The sequence below is a fragment of the Danio aesculapii genome, chromosome 1 (genome assembly GCF_903798145.1).
Source record: "Danio aesculapii chromosome 1, fDanAes4.1, whole genome shotgun sequence".
Lineage (NCBI taxonomy): Eukaryota > Metazoa > Chordata > Actinopteri > Cypriniformes > Danionidae > Danio > Danio aesculapii.
The window spans coordinates 23835894-23851372 of NC_079435.1; the positions used below are offsets into that span (position 1 = coordinate 23835894).

The window sequence follows — 15479 nt, forward strand, 5'->3', positions numbered from 1 at the left end:
TCCACCACTTTTGACGCTAATAAACGTTCATGAAAGTCATCATGCTGCACGTATTAGGAGGTTTGCTAAAGGTGGCAGCTAATGTGCAGCAAGGGGTTTGTATCTTCAATAAACTATGACAGTATGCATTCATTAAAAAGTAAGAATGATTAATAAATCCATATAAAACAGTCCCTAAAAGTCCCCAAGAAATCAAAACTAACGAAATAGATTTTTTCAGCTCACATTGCCAGTTTTGTGGTGAACAATAGCTCTGTGCATGTCATTTAGACAATTTTTCTCTTTGCCTATCTAGTCTTTAATTGAAATCTGAAAATGCACTTCCTGTTCAGTTAAATTATCAGATTACATGATTTTGAGGCAATGGGCATTGCTAACATACTTAACCATGCTGCTCCAACTATCAGTTTTGACAACAAACAGAAATGGTGAGCATGAGGAGTCTGTTAGGTTGTAATAACTCTTCTAAACACCCTTCCAGATCTTTCTCAATGAAATGGCTACTTCACTACATCCATTCATCTCGCAGTAAAAAACAAACAAAAAAAAAAAAAAAACAAGCCACGCCCACAGTTTTATCACTTAATATTCTGCTTCTCTAAGAACTGCATCACAACACGAAAAAAAAAATGATCGCAGCTTCTGGTTCATTTAATAGTAATGTTGCATCCTCAGTTTCGCACTCAGGCACTCTTAGCACTCAAACTACAAGTGCACCGCGCTAAAGCCCAACCGAACTGTGCTCTGGCACGTCTCTTCCAACAAGGCCAAGGCCGGCTGAAACATGCCAGAGCACTCACATTTGTCAAACGTACCGGGATATTGGGGTCAAACATGCCTGGGCACGGACCGGATAGCCTAGTGTGAGTACACCCTTAGATGCTTAAATAACTTAATAGAAATGCACCTAATTCACATCTGGAATTTTTACATTTTTGGTTAATTTTGAAAAGATTTACTTTATGTATAAGTATTAATTTTGATTTGTATATGTGGTTTAATCTCAGTGCAGGTCGCTGTCGACTTTTGCAGCAAACAAAGGCGTCATTAATATCCCGTTCACATTATTTTTTAACAAAGAAACACATAAAAATTAGGTAAAAGCATGCATCTATTATCAAAAATAAATGCATGACTTTAATTCTAAGTCACTCTTTTCTGACCTGCCTTTTTAAAATTATGAACGTAAATAACAGAAGTTAGCACATGCATTGGAAGTATTATACTGCGTTCATACCACACGCAGACAAAGCATCAAGCGCAAGTGATTTACATGTTAAGTCAATAGAAAGACATAAATAGACATCCTGCAGTGCGAATGAGATGGCACGAATAACGAATTTCACACGAATGAAGTGGTGCGAATTGAGCGTTTGCATATTTGACGCGCTTAACGCGTGATTCGCATGATTCACTCGAGTTGGAAAATCTGAACTTTAGCGGACATTCAAGCTACATTAACCAATCAGGAGCTTGCTCTAGTATGGGCGTGATTATGACGTAGCGCCTGTCGTTGGTGTCCCGAGGAAAAATCCTTCTGCCGACACCAGACAACAGCTCATCAAACTGGACTCGGCTCAGTCAGAAGCACTGCTGAAAGCCTCCATCATCCAGGTACATTTTCTGTAAGAGTTTATGAACTCACAGAAATGGGGGCACCTAATGGATTCAAGACAGAGATGTCAAACGAATCTACGCTGTTTTTCAGCCTTCCTAAAGCACATAAAGCACAGCTACTATTTTAATAGAAACCATATTAACCATTTAGCAACGAAACTAGAGTCACCGGGTGGATTGAAGCCCCGCCCATGACACAAATCTGCATCTATAGTGAAAATTTTTTTAAGCACAAATTAAGCGAATTTGATACTCCAATGAATCGAGTAAACTCAAAATATTGACACGTCTATTTACACGCAAATGTGCAATTTAAGGCTGATTAATACTTCTACGTCGAGTGATCCTCGTGACCCACAGCGAATGCCTTGCACATTGCTGTGCATTTATACTTCTGCGCGCTGTTTGTGTTGCTCAGCACTAACACTTATGAAACGCTAGCAGTAGGTGTTTATGTCTGTGTCGAGTTTCTTCGCTGGTGTTTTGTTTTTTCTGAACGCTACCCTAATGTACAAGTAGCTCAAACTCGCTTATTCAGAGGCGGGAACTGGCAGACGTGCAACAACTTTGATCATATGGTAAACACAACACAAAACAAAACTTTTCACCTGGAGCTCCTTCATGCGACTCGACACTCGTCAGCGCTACCAAGCCAACCAATTACAGAGCTTGCGCTATTCGCCATTGCGACGTGTAGTTAAATTTTTTGAGAAGTGCGCATGATGCAGAAGTATAAATCAGCCGGTATTCGCTTGTGTGAACACAAGCCAAGAGAGAAGGGATAGTTCAAACAAAAAAAATTACATTTTCTCACCATTTACACACGACTGGCTCTGAACGTTTATTCTTTTCTTTTTCTGTTTTGTAGATTTGCTTGATTACAGTTTTAACATTTTGATGAAATATCATTTAAAAGGTGTCGTCATTGCTGCGTCGTTTTGTTGAGAGGTAGTAATTTACTCATGCTTTATAAACTCTTAATCACGAGTGAAAGTGTCATGAAGCCATCATCTATGAGTCAGCATCCAGAAATCTGATAGCATTCTGGCTCGATGAAGAAGTAATCTATTCTAAAACTAGCAATGTTTCTGCAGTAAACTGATTAGCAGCACAGAGGGTGTCTGTTGCCATGCAGACGGGTTTACCTTGAAGTTGCGCATACTGCGGGGGCTGGTCGGGGACGAGCTGGAGGATTTGGCGGATTTGGGGGTAGTGATTTGGCTGTTGGGTGCACCGTTTACTGAGGAGAGTGACAAGAAGAGGAGGGAGACAAAAGTGAGAGAGAGAAACATGGTGTTACTGTACTGACATTTGTTATTTTCAGTTACACAAAAACTGTTCAGGACATTGGTAATATAGTTGAATATATTCCATAGGTCCAATTCAGCTGGGCATGTGATGTCAACGCGGCATCCATTATGAACAAACCGTAGTCAGGTTACACACCATACTATATAATATAATATAATATAATATAATATAATATAATATAATATAATATAATATAATATAATATAATATAATATAATATAATATAATATAATATAATATAATATAATATAATATAATATAATAGTCTCCTAGGTACAAAATAGTTGTCCCCCCAGTGACAAAGTCCAAAATTTAGCTACTCAGTTGTCCCATTTTTGTGAAAATATTCATTAGAAGAAGGCTTTAAAACAAATTACATTTGTAATTACTCATATGTACAAATTCTGACTGAAGAAATGAGCTAACCAGTTTGTCTTTTGTCTGTAGGCAGCAGTTTTTAATTTAAGTTTGAACAGATTTGAACTTATTGTTCCTGTTTCTTTAAATGATGGATGATAATAAATTTGCATTTTAAAAATATTTTTTTTCACATTTCTTTTAACTTAACTTAAAATTCTTATCTCATTACATTATTTATAAAACTTTAATAACTTAAAGTTTAAATGCCGATTTGTAAATAAACTGTTTATGGTATAATTGTATGGTAAGCACCATACACCAAAATGTAGGAAATATTTTTGTAGCATCAAAACATGTGGTTATGATCACCATCTGACAAGCTAGTCCAGCAAATATTAGTGCTTAAAATGTCACTAAAATGCAGTATTTGAAGCACATAATTTAATAGAAAATAAAGTGAATAACTGCAAAAAAGTCTGCTTTTGAAAAAAAAAAAAAAAAGAACCACCCCTTTCAATAGGCTGGCAATGGGTCTGGCCACTCACCTGTGCCTTATTCCACAATATTAAATTCAACAATCAGAGAGTGAATGGCCATTGGCCAAGATAAATGTAAAAGGAAACTTTAATGCAACACTATCAAACATAATGCATGACAAATAAATTAAATTAAAATAAAATAAACACTACAGAACAAAATCGTTGTTTAAAAAAAAATCTGTACTGTAAAAACAGAAAACTGTAAAATATTGCAGTAAAATAAATACATTCAAATATGTTTTGTCTTTTTTAATGTAGTTAAAATTGTATTAATTCCTGTCAAGCAAAACTGACTTTTCAACACCATATTATCCTTCAGAAATCATTTTAATTTTTAAAATTGATGTTCTATTATGATCAATTATTACTGCTACTTAGATATTGATAATATCTAATTTTTTAAATATTCTCATGTATTCTCAAATATTATCATGTTTTTCATTCATTTGTTTCATTGCTTTGTGGAAACTGATTTTATTTATTTTTTGAATAGTAAAATAATAATAAAAAACATTTTTTTCTCTATTTTACATTATAAATGTCTTGGTACGTAAATGTCTTTACATATAAATGCTTTCTTTAATTCAGCGTAATATTTTTAATCATAAAATATTGCTATATTCTATATTCCCTAAAATAAAGAGCAACATTTATACAGTTTATATAAATGTTTCTTGAGCATATCTAAAGGATCATGCACTGCAGTAATTATGCAGAAAATTTAGCTTTAAATCAGCAATGAATTACATTTTAAATTCTGTCCAATAAGACAACAGTTCTTTTGAACACCAATATTTACCAATAAAAAATTTAAATTTCAGATTCAAAAACCTCTATATACCGTCTGAAATTTTCAGCTAAAATTATACTTTTTCTCAGCCTCCTATGTTTATGTTCAGTTTTTTAACTTTAAAGGAAATTAAAATAACTTATTTGTCACTATAAAAGTAAAATTAAAAGCCTACACACAGCATTTAGAGAGAAATGCTACTTTTAGAAGAACGTTTCAAACGGCATTTAGAGGTTTTTGCATCTAAACTCTTCAAATACTGTATTTTGATCAAATAACTTCAGCCATGATAGTCAAAATAGGCTTCATTTCAACCAAACTTTATAAAATCATACTGAGGGCAGACTTTTGACCAGTAGAAAACACATTAATGAGTGCATCCCAAGTGCGTCAGAATCCGCAGGGAGCATGGATTTGTAGAAAAGCTGCTCTTGGCATTTCCCGCTGAGTGTTGACTGTGGCATGAGCAGATTTCTCTCCAGGCATGCAAGAGTTCAGGGGCACAGGAATTTAGGGTGTGTGTGCTGCATTAGCCAATTTAAGCAGAAAGCAGATGAGGATGCCAGAATTTAGTGTACACATCCAATTGGTATGTCTGATAGATTAGAGTATGTGCATGCCAGGGTTCGGGGCAGTGGCCAGAGAGGCAGTTTTAAATAGCATTCTCGACTGGCTGATGGATTTGAAAGGCCATAGAGAAGAGCTATTAGCGTGATTGAATGCTACACTGAGGGGTTACAGGTCATGTATGGCTCATTCTGCAGATGAGCGTCCTTTGGAGTATTTCAGCATCATATGGGAAGATTCTGCTTGAAAAGCTCAAGAATTCCATAGGGTTGTCAGCTCGTAGGTTAAGCCCAAAGTATACTCTTACTTTGTGTGTGTTAGCACACATACACAGTCAAAATGTACAGTGTTTATTTTGTTTGTTTTTTTTCTCCAAAAGTTATGAGCGATAAAAACTAGTCTTTGTTTTCAATTAGAGTTGTGGATATCATTCAATACAGCAAATTATCTTATCTAAGTTTTTGCTGTCTTCAGTAGTTTGTTGTTGTTGGTCCGATTCAGTGTTGACACCTTGGGGACAAACTACGTAACACAAAAATAAAATAATACGTAAAATACGCAACAGTTTTGGATAGGGTGATGTCGACCAATTTGGCATTGTTTGATGTCTAATGTGAAACATCGCAATGGACAATGGCATCCACATCATAGGCAGCGGTGAATTATTTATGAATAATTAATAATTAATAACAAATTATTTATTTGTAGCCTACCGTTTCAACTGCCTGACACGCATGGTCTTTGTTTTACCAATAACCAAATCATACATAAATATGTTACACACAAATTACCACCTGTCAACCACTTTTTCCGAGGGGTCTCTGGCATGAATAGGCAGAGTGATCTGTGTCGTTATAATGGCATCGACAAACTTGATCGACAAACTTGGTTAAAAAACGGTGCACAACTAATAGGAACCAACCAACAGTATCTGAAGTTTTCGCTAAAATTACTAAGAACAAGCATGAAAGCAATAGATTGAAGCAGTGTACTGACGCTGTGACACATTATTTAATAGATTCAAAAGCAACTATAGTGAGACACGATCCAGCGGTACATCTTTGTAAACTGTCCGACTTGCACTGCTCTCTGGAGTTTTGTGCTCAAAGCACCCGCTGACTGCCTAGACCTCAGACGTCTAATAAACATATAGGACTAGTATATGCTGCATCGCATGCCAGCATGTGTGTGGTCACGTGATGTGGGTTTTCAGTGGTATAGTATGGACAGAGAATTTTTTTTTAAATGCTAGATGAAACGCCAGTGTGGACATGGAAGATGTTCGTTCTAAAATGCGATTTTAAAACTAAGACGTATTAGTGTAAATGGGGCCTAAGTGTGTATTTTTTGAGAGGGGTTTTGCTGCTGCGACAAGGCAGGGCATCATCGCGATGCCAGCTCAGCATCGTGATGTCTATCGACCATCGCTGATGGACGATGGCATCGTCTATCGACCCAACCGTAGTTGTGGATTTCATTCAATGCAGGAAATGAGCTCTTCTAAGTTTTGCTGTCTTCAGTAGTTTGTTGTTGTTAATCCGGTTTAGTGTTGACACCTTGTGGACAAACTAAGTAGCATAAAAATAATATAATGCGAGCTGCACTTATATTGCAGACTAAGTCCATGTTTTCAAACTGCACGTACAGACGCAAAATTTGTGTACGCATATCTAGATATAATAATAAAAATGAAGGTGTACTTTGGGCTTTAGTTTTGGTTATGATAAAGGCAATAAAGCTAGCAGCATAGAAGCATCTGTTGTTTATAATGTAGTGGATACACGTGATTAAAAGACATGTATCAAAGTATTAACACACGACAGCCTACTCCTTAAATATTTAAGGTCTGTTGTTATTGCTGTTACATAAGGTAAATTTCACTGGCAAAATTCTGTATTTTACATGGTGAATATCAAAGCATTGTTTTTAAGGCTGGACAATTTATAAAATTGATATCGCAAATTTTGTCAGGAAAGCATGATTGTGTGTTCAATAGTTAATTTCCTCCAAAGGTCAGAGGTCGCTCTTGTGTGGAAACTCCAAACATAAAGGGACCCAGGAGGTCTTTTGTTTTGAAAAGATGTCTAATAGATGTCTAATAGACATCTAGACATAATCATCTTGGCTAAAACAAGGCTAAATTTGGGCTGTCAGTGAAAATCTACGAGACGTTTAAGAATAGGCCATAACTAGACTAGTCATCAAATAAACATAAATGAATGACTACACATATAAAGTCTGTCTAATCGGTCTATTTGACTATTTTGTTTGCTATTCTTAGTCTATTAGATTTTCACTGATAGTTTAGTCTTGTTTTAGCCAAGCTGTCAACGTTTAGATGTCTATTAAACACAAAATTGTTTGCTGGGAAGATTCAACTGCTTTCATTTATTCAGTGTGACTACTAAACATATGACTATGGAATCATCTCACAGAAGAATTTATTTCAAACACTTGACTGAAGTTATGAAGTGAGTTGGGAGTAAAAATGTTTTATTAAATTGGACATTTTTACAAATAGCATTTACTACACACAGCTGTAGATCACACTGAAGTGATGCAAAAAGCTGTCATTATGACAGAACAACTGTCTTGACTTTATTATCATCTGATTAATTCGATTTCGAGTCTGATTTTTTTGTAGCTTGTGATTGAACTACAACTTACTGTAGTAAATGCTGCTCCATCTGAAAGCACATGCTAGATTTTTACTAGAACTGGCCCACAAAAGGTGCATGAAAATCACCTTCGATTAATCGTCCAGCCCTAACTGTTTGGAGCTAAAGTCACTATCATATCATACAGTTTTGTGCTTGTTAATATGATAAGTCTGTGTGACCAACTTGAAGAAACTGTAATGGGAATATTTTGCCATTAAGCACAATTCCAAAATGTGTGCACATTCCTATTGAAATCACAGCATTTTGCCAGCAAATAAATAAACAAATAAATAGAGGTTAGTCAATGATAAAATAAGCCATTTTACCTTTAGAAGTCTTAAAGGTACGGTGGGAAAACAACTTTGTTTTTAATTCTATGGGTCAAAGAGAAGGTGGCGATGATCAAATACAACTAAATTATGAGTGTTTTGGGTGCTAATATTATAAAAACACTTCAAGGGAAAGAAATGTTGTTTTTTTGTTGTGTTGAAATGTCAGGACTAAATTACCAATGAAACTTACTTGGCGATTTCACTGGAGACTGACTATTTGTGGAGAAGTGTCCTGCAGTTCTCCTCGCTGGAGCGAAGAGGAAAGCAATTGAACGAAAAACAAAACATTTCAGACAGGAGTGGGAGGAAGAGAATGACAGGAAGGGACATGCAGGGAATCACAATAGATCAAAAACCAAGTTTCTGATGCTGTTATTCTCAACAAACCTGTCTGCTGCGAGTCTGAGGTAAACCAAATGTTAAAAGATGTGGAATTACAACCAAATGTTGAATTGTAACTATTAATGAACAAAAACAACAGAGTTGAATGGTTCAGCTTGATGAGTACAGTTGTTCATTTTTCATTTAATACTTTTTTATATGTTATGTATATACAGCGGGTGAAATTACGTGTCACCATTTATCTCAGAAAACATATTTCTAAATGGGTTGTTGACTCCAAATGTTTACCAGATGACAGTAACGACCAAAATAATCCATACATACAACCTAAAAAAAACTTTTCAAATTAAGTTATGTGTAATAAAATGAATTGACACTAGGAAATAGTATTGAACACATGAAGGTGGTGTAAAAAGGTATGGAAAGCCCAGACAGCAGCTAAAAATTTCTCAGTAGTAATACTAATTGTCAGTGTAAATTAATATTAGCTGCTTCAGTCTTAACACCTAGATTACCAGCACAATGAATTTGTAACTGGGATGGACAAAACACAGCCAAGAATCTCCTGATTGGTTTCGGAAAATACAATAAATCTGCTAGAATGGACTAGCCAATCACCTGACTTGAATCCTATAGAAAATAAGAACTAAAGATCAGATTTCATACCCACAGAACCTTATTTATACTTAAGAATACTTATTTCACCTGCTGTTTATATGTGTTTATTTATTTTTATTTATTTATTTATTTTTGAGTGGAAGGATGGATGGAGGATGCACTGTTTGCATGTATGCCTACGTAATTGTATCGGTGGTGCAATATATCCTCACCAGATCCAGGGGATTTACTGCGACGGCCAGTTCCTGGACTTTTACATCCAGAGTATCTCACAGGGGGAGCAGAGCGAGCAGAATATGAGGACTTGATCACCTGACATTCTGGACACAGAGATATTGGATATTAGCAGAGAATGCATTTATATACATACTCATAATAAGTCTAGATGCTCACAATGAATTATGCACACTTATTGTCTTTACCAGTTTCAAATAAACAACTTCTTTTTTTTTTTTGGCTACTTGTACATGACCATTCAAAAGTTTGTGGACTTTCTGCTCCTGTTACAACCTGGTATTAATATGCTCAGTGATTCAATCACAAGGGCTCAGCCGAGATGCATTGCTGTAATTAAAATTGATTCAAAAGAGTCTCTTTTGAAAACTTGTGTTTGAATTTTATTGAGACCCTTCCCTCTTATTTCATCACACTCTTAATTACTTTATCAGGAGCGTTCAGTGCTGTACACGAATTGCATTGTATGAATAAATACATGTTACGATCTTACAAGCGTGCACAAAAGCATATGAATGAAATGTGTTCTGGTACAAGGGCACATAAGTGAATACCTTATTTTGGGTTTACTCTCAACATATCCCATATTGTTAATATATTAGTAGGTGGTTAGGCAACGCCTACATTAGGTGTTTGGTTCTGATTGAATGTATTCAACCACAATTTTGTACAATATGAAAGCAATCTGATTAAATGCATTTGTCTGAAAGTGATCAATAGTAGAAAAGCTTTAGATCACATTTACACATTAAGGGCTCGATTTTGACGATCCATGCGCAAAGTGCAAAGCGCAGGGCGCAAACGCATTAAGGGCATGTCAGAATCCACTTTTGCTAATATAAGGACGGAAAAATCTGCTTTGCGACGTGGCGCATGGTCTAAAAGGGTTGAGCTTATTTTCTTAATGAGTTATAGGTGTGTTTTGAGAATAAACCAATCAGAGTCTCATCTCCTATTCCCTTTAAGAGTCAGTTGCGTCGCGCCATAGCGCATTTGCTAATTAAATGATGGACTTTGTAAGTGTAAAAACTGATCGCTTCACTAGAGAGAAAACAGTTAAACAGAGCATCTACAGTGCGATAATGAGAGATGAGCCTCCTCATTGTTTACTTTCGCTTTCACTCTTGTGGATAGGGTAACGCGTTGTATGCATTAGCCTATACATAATTAATTTCGTTTGTTGAGCGCAAAGATTTGTTTCAAAACTATTTCTAAATTCAGTTCTAATTTCCAGCAAACGAATAAATGAACAATAATAACGAAGTGTGTTCAAAAAACTGAGTTATATCCTAATACACATGCTGTACCCCATATGGTCTAAAACCTGACAGGTGGGCAAATCTAAGCTTATTTTTAATAAAACAAATATAAATATGCATTTAATAAATAATACTGCTAATAATGATAACATTATACAAATGCAAATTGTTGTGAAAACTGAAAAAGCCCCCCGAGATGAAGGCATGAAAGTGTGTTTTTTATATTTATGTAGGTTAGAAAATAATATGTTTTGTAATATTTTAATCCTTTACATTTATATCCTATATATCCTTATTATATCTTATATATATCCTTAATATTTTAACTCTTTTTCATATGTAAAGATATTTGCGCATTGCTGTACATCCTGCTTGTATTAAGCAATGTGTAAGCGAGGCGCATAACTAATGCGCTGGACAATAGACCGGCTTTGTTCTGGTCTACAGAATAGTCTATCCTTTTTTACATCAGAACGCCAATGGGCGCACATATGAGCGCAAATGCATTTGCTATTTAAACAGCAAGGCTCTTGCGCCAAGCTGAAACTAGCAAACAACAATTGCGTCGCGCCTTGCGCCACACTGCGCCGGGTGTATGATAGGGCCCTAAGCATTCTCCATTGGTGATAAGAAGGCATCGAGTCTGTTTATTTACTTGTGTAAATGTAGGTACATTTATTTTGAGTCAGTTTTGAAATTAATTTCAGTAATATTTTTGACTAATATGAAAATGTTCATTTGATTTATTTACAATATAGTTTGTAAATTAATATTTTCTTTCCTTTAGTAGATATATTACGTGTGAAACTTGCTTTGGTCACCAAATAAGTGGATCTAATTGGATTTGCATTGTAAATATTAAATAAAAGTTATAAAGGTTTTTTTTTTTTCATTTAATATATTAAGGTTTTAGTTACGATACTCCCAAAATCATTCCATATAAATCCACAGATTTTTTACAAAAATCTGCACAGAAATAGCAAATAATGTTCACAGATTATGTCTGGCCCTAATGACAAGACTTGAAAGGCATACAAAAAACTGCATTTTGGTACCAGCTTTAAACAGGCCTCTTATACTTATACTATTAAAACATTAATTTTCTGTTATATTTTAGAATCTATTACCATCATAGGGATGATGAAGTTTCCGAACTCATTACTTAAACCAGCTCAGCAGCTGAAAAATTATAAACATTATAGCTATCTTTACTGTCATTTTAAAGGGCATCTGCTTTACCCCTTTTTCTAAGATTTAAGATAAATCTTTTGTGTCGCCAGAATGTGTCTGTAAAGTTTCAGCTAAAAACACCCATCAGATTATTTATTATAGCTTTCAGAACATTAGAATTTTCAGCTTTGAACTGTAGCTGTTATTGTTGCCTGTGCCTTTAATGCTAATTTTCCCTGCCCACAGTTCCCACGTGCCTGTCAGAGTGTGCCTCAATCTCTGCCTCGGCTGCGTCAGATAAACAGCACAGTGACAGACATGAAGAAGCAGATCTCACGTAACGTTTGTGAGAAATACTACAGTAAGAACTTTCCCAATGATTATTTGTTGTGGAGATAATTCAAGTCTTTCTGCAACGAGTCACACACAAAGTTCACACACACAGCAGACACACACACAGAGCCCGCGTTTAACTTTGCACTGTTTTTGCACAGCAAATGTGACAGGATACACGTTAATATCCACAGCTGTAAAGATATCCGTTATGTTAATGTACAAAATCAACCTGATTTAACGTCCACAAACCAGGATTGAAGCGTCTTTCTTTTATAATTGTACTGACCCGAGGCTGTGGTGATGAAGACGGTAAAATCACTGTAACCCATTGAAAACATGCACTGTTTTAAAAACGTTTTAAACTTGTAAAACTCATCCTTGATCACATTTGATGATGATTGATGATCACAGAGCACTGAACAGATCTTTTAATCCCAGCTACTTTGCGCCTGTCCTGCCTTGTTGACATGATTATACGCGTTACTACGGAGATATGTTAATATGGGGCTGTCAATCAAATCATTGGGCAGGGAAACCGCACTCGTATGTCACGTTGCAGTCGGCCTCAAAATGGTTGGGATTTGGATCCTATTTTAACATCAGGAAATGAAAAAAAAAAAAAGACGAATTGTCTTTATATTACTTTAGTATGACTGTGGACACACTATTCCTACACACCTTTCTGTCCAAGCAGCTTCCTAAATATTATTTTCATCATAGGTGCCCTTTATTAAAATTACCCTTGCTAAAAAAACTACTACCACCACAAACATCTAAATGGTACTGTGCAAATCTCATCATTTACATCATTTACCATCATCATTTACATTTTAAATTCAGTACGACAGACACACGAACAAACATATGCACATACTCCCATCAAAGCATGTAAATATGTTCATATTAGGGCAAATTTATAGATGCTTGTTAGTAAATGAGTGAAAAACTGCACAATTACACAATCCAGCTTTGCATGTGCCAGCCTTTGCGCAGAGGCGTAATCACACAGGCTATTGAAGCCCTATGAGAGCAGCCCATCTTTCTAATGAGAGCAGTGGGTGCAGAAATTTAGTAAGGGATGATTCATCCTCAACAGCAGCGATTGGGCCCGATCTGTCCTGTCGATTACATGGCACTTGCTAATGACGCGGATAGTGATAAATTAGCTGATGAGTGCTGGATCGTGGAGTGATGGAGATAAAACAAGCCAAATGCCATTATAAAACGCCATCAATGCCCAGCTAATCTGTTTCATGGGGCTTAATTTAAGCATTTGGCACAGAAGAATCTGAGAGACAACGTGTAATGAGTTCTTTAGTTACAGAAGATTTGGATTTGTGGTGGGTTTGTGTTTTAAGGACACTTCGCTTCTGCTGCGGAAGGAAAAGGTTGAGCGTTAAATACAGGCAGACACAAACTTACCGTTTCTTTATATTTTTGGAAAAGTCCTACTTACTGTAGGCTAAGTGGGGCAGCGGAGTAGAACTAGGACAAAATGCCAAGCAACTGAACTAAATTTACACCGCTATGAATCAAGTTATCATGGTGTGCGTGTGGTAAATGCTACAAGAACTGGAGGCGTTTCAGCAAAACAAGATGAAAAATATCTAACGATTTCTTTTAGATATTCAGTTCATCATGTTCAAAAAAATAGACTGAACAATAGAGAGGAAGTTCTCTTAACAAGGTTACTTCCCTTGACACTGTAATCCTGGTTGGTTTCTGATGTTCATTGTGGGAAACGGATTAATTTTTGCAAGCCAGAGTATGAATGAATGTGAATGAATAATTTCATTATGGAAATGGTACAGTTGTAATCCTATTACTTATATGTAGAAGACCATTCTGTTTTGTTCTGTTTTTGTGCAGGTGCCAGGCACACTGATAGCAATAACTATGGTGGCTTGAGAAAGCTAACATACTGTTATACTACATAAACTTCTTCTTTCGTCGTCGTCTTCTTCTTCTTAGACAGTTTTAAGAACGCATCTCCTACCAGACCGTTCATACTGCAACCATCAAACCAACTCTAAACCTCCAAACTATACTAAATTAAGTTGCTATATCTTTTCCAACTGATGCAACTTATGGTTTTAACAACTGACCTGGAAAATTCAGAAAAGTCCCATTGGCTTAACATTGGACCAAACTTTGTGACCTCATAACTTTCCGCCAGACTGTCATACAGCCTTAAAGTGAGGCTTATTTAACTCACACTAACAATCCGCCAATAATTGATGACCTTTCAATTTACTAGGCACACTCTAGCAACCACTTGCGGCATCCTAGCAACTGTCCCATGGACTTCCATTGTAAAAAACTGCCATTGACTGTAAATTGGACATACTAACAACATACCAATTCATACTAGAAACATACCAATCCATACTAAAACCTACTAACAAACATACTAATCATACTAGCAACATGCTAATTCATACTAGAACCATGTTAACAATATGCTAATTCATACTAAACATACTAGCAACAAAACAACATGCTAGTTTATATTAAAACATGTTAGCAACATGCTTATTCATACTAGAACCATGCTTACAACATGCTAATTTATTTTGGAAACATGCTAGCAACATGCTAATTTATTCTATAACCATGCTAATTTATGCTAGAAACTTCCTAGCAACTATGCAGAACACCTTAGCAACCGCCTAGCAACACCCTAGCAATCACCTAGCAACGCCTTAGGAACCACCTTGCAACCAATCAGTACACCCTAGCAACAACTTAGCAACCACCTAGCAACGCCTTAGCAACCACTCAAAACACCCTATAGCAGTAGTTAAGCCTAACAATGTTATGCCAGCTGTGCGCTAGTTTGAAGTTCCGAGTTTGTACACAAGGCTAATACGCACACATACAGAATTAACCATGGCTAATATGATATGGTAGATCAAAAGTGCCTTTCAGACAGAGGTTCAGCAGCCTTTGACTACATTTGTTCTCTTTTTAAAAGGGAAATACTAGGCCAACACGTAGCTTAGATTTACATCAGAGAAATAATTTTTTTTAAATGTATCATTCATTCATTCATTCATTCATTCATTCATTCCTTTCATTTATTTATTTATTTATTTTTATTAATTAATTATGTATTTATTTATTTAGTCATTTATTTATTTATTAATTAATTTATTTATATTATTCGTTGTTCTGTCGTTTATTTTCAGTGTAAAAGGATTACTTATGTTTAAATGTAAAAAACTTTTATTCATTTATATTTAAGTCCAAAGAGAAATGGACGATAAATAACATGTGACTTTCTAAACTAATAGTGTTTTGAAATTAATGAATGCATAATACTTGTGATAACCGTGAAACTGTGA

At 35.6% G+C, this 15479-nt stretch overlaps 1 protein-coding gene across 5 annotated transcripts in view; it reads right to left on the reverse strand.

Annotated features, from left to right (window-relative positions):
• dclk2a (doublecortin-like kinase 2a) overlaps positions 1-15479 on the reverse strand; it is a 113736-nt gene that overhangs the window by 55068 nt on the left and 43189 nt on the right. For 3 of the 5 annotated variants that reach the window (XR_008837826.1, XM_056457659.1, XM_056457650.1), the window contains exons 4-6: positions 9349-9456; positions 8367-8423; positions 2763-2857 (exon numbers count right to left, since the gene is read on the reverse strand). Coding sequence is in view for 4 of the 5 variants with exons in the window: in XM_056457659.1 (XP_056313634.1) it covers positions 2763-2857; positions 8367-8423; positions 9349-9456 (260 nt within the window). In the remaining variant the exon portion in view is untranslated. The remainder of the gene's footprint in view (positions 1-2762; positions 2858-8366; positions 8424-9348; positions 9457-15479) is intronic. The other 2 variants (XM_056457677.1, XM_056457668.1) reach the window with 1 other exon arrangement.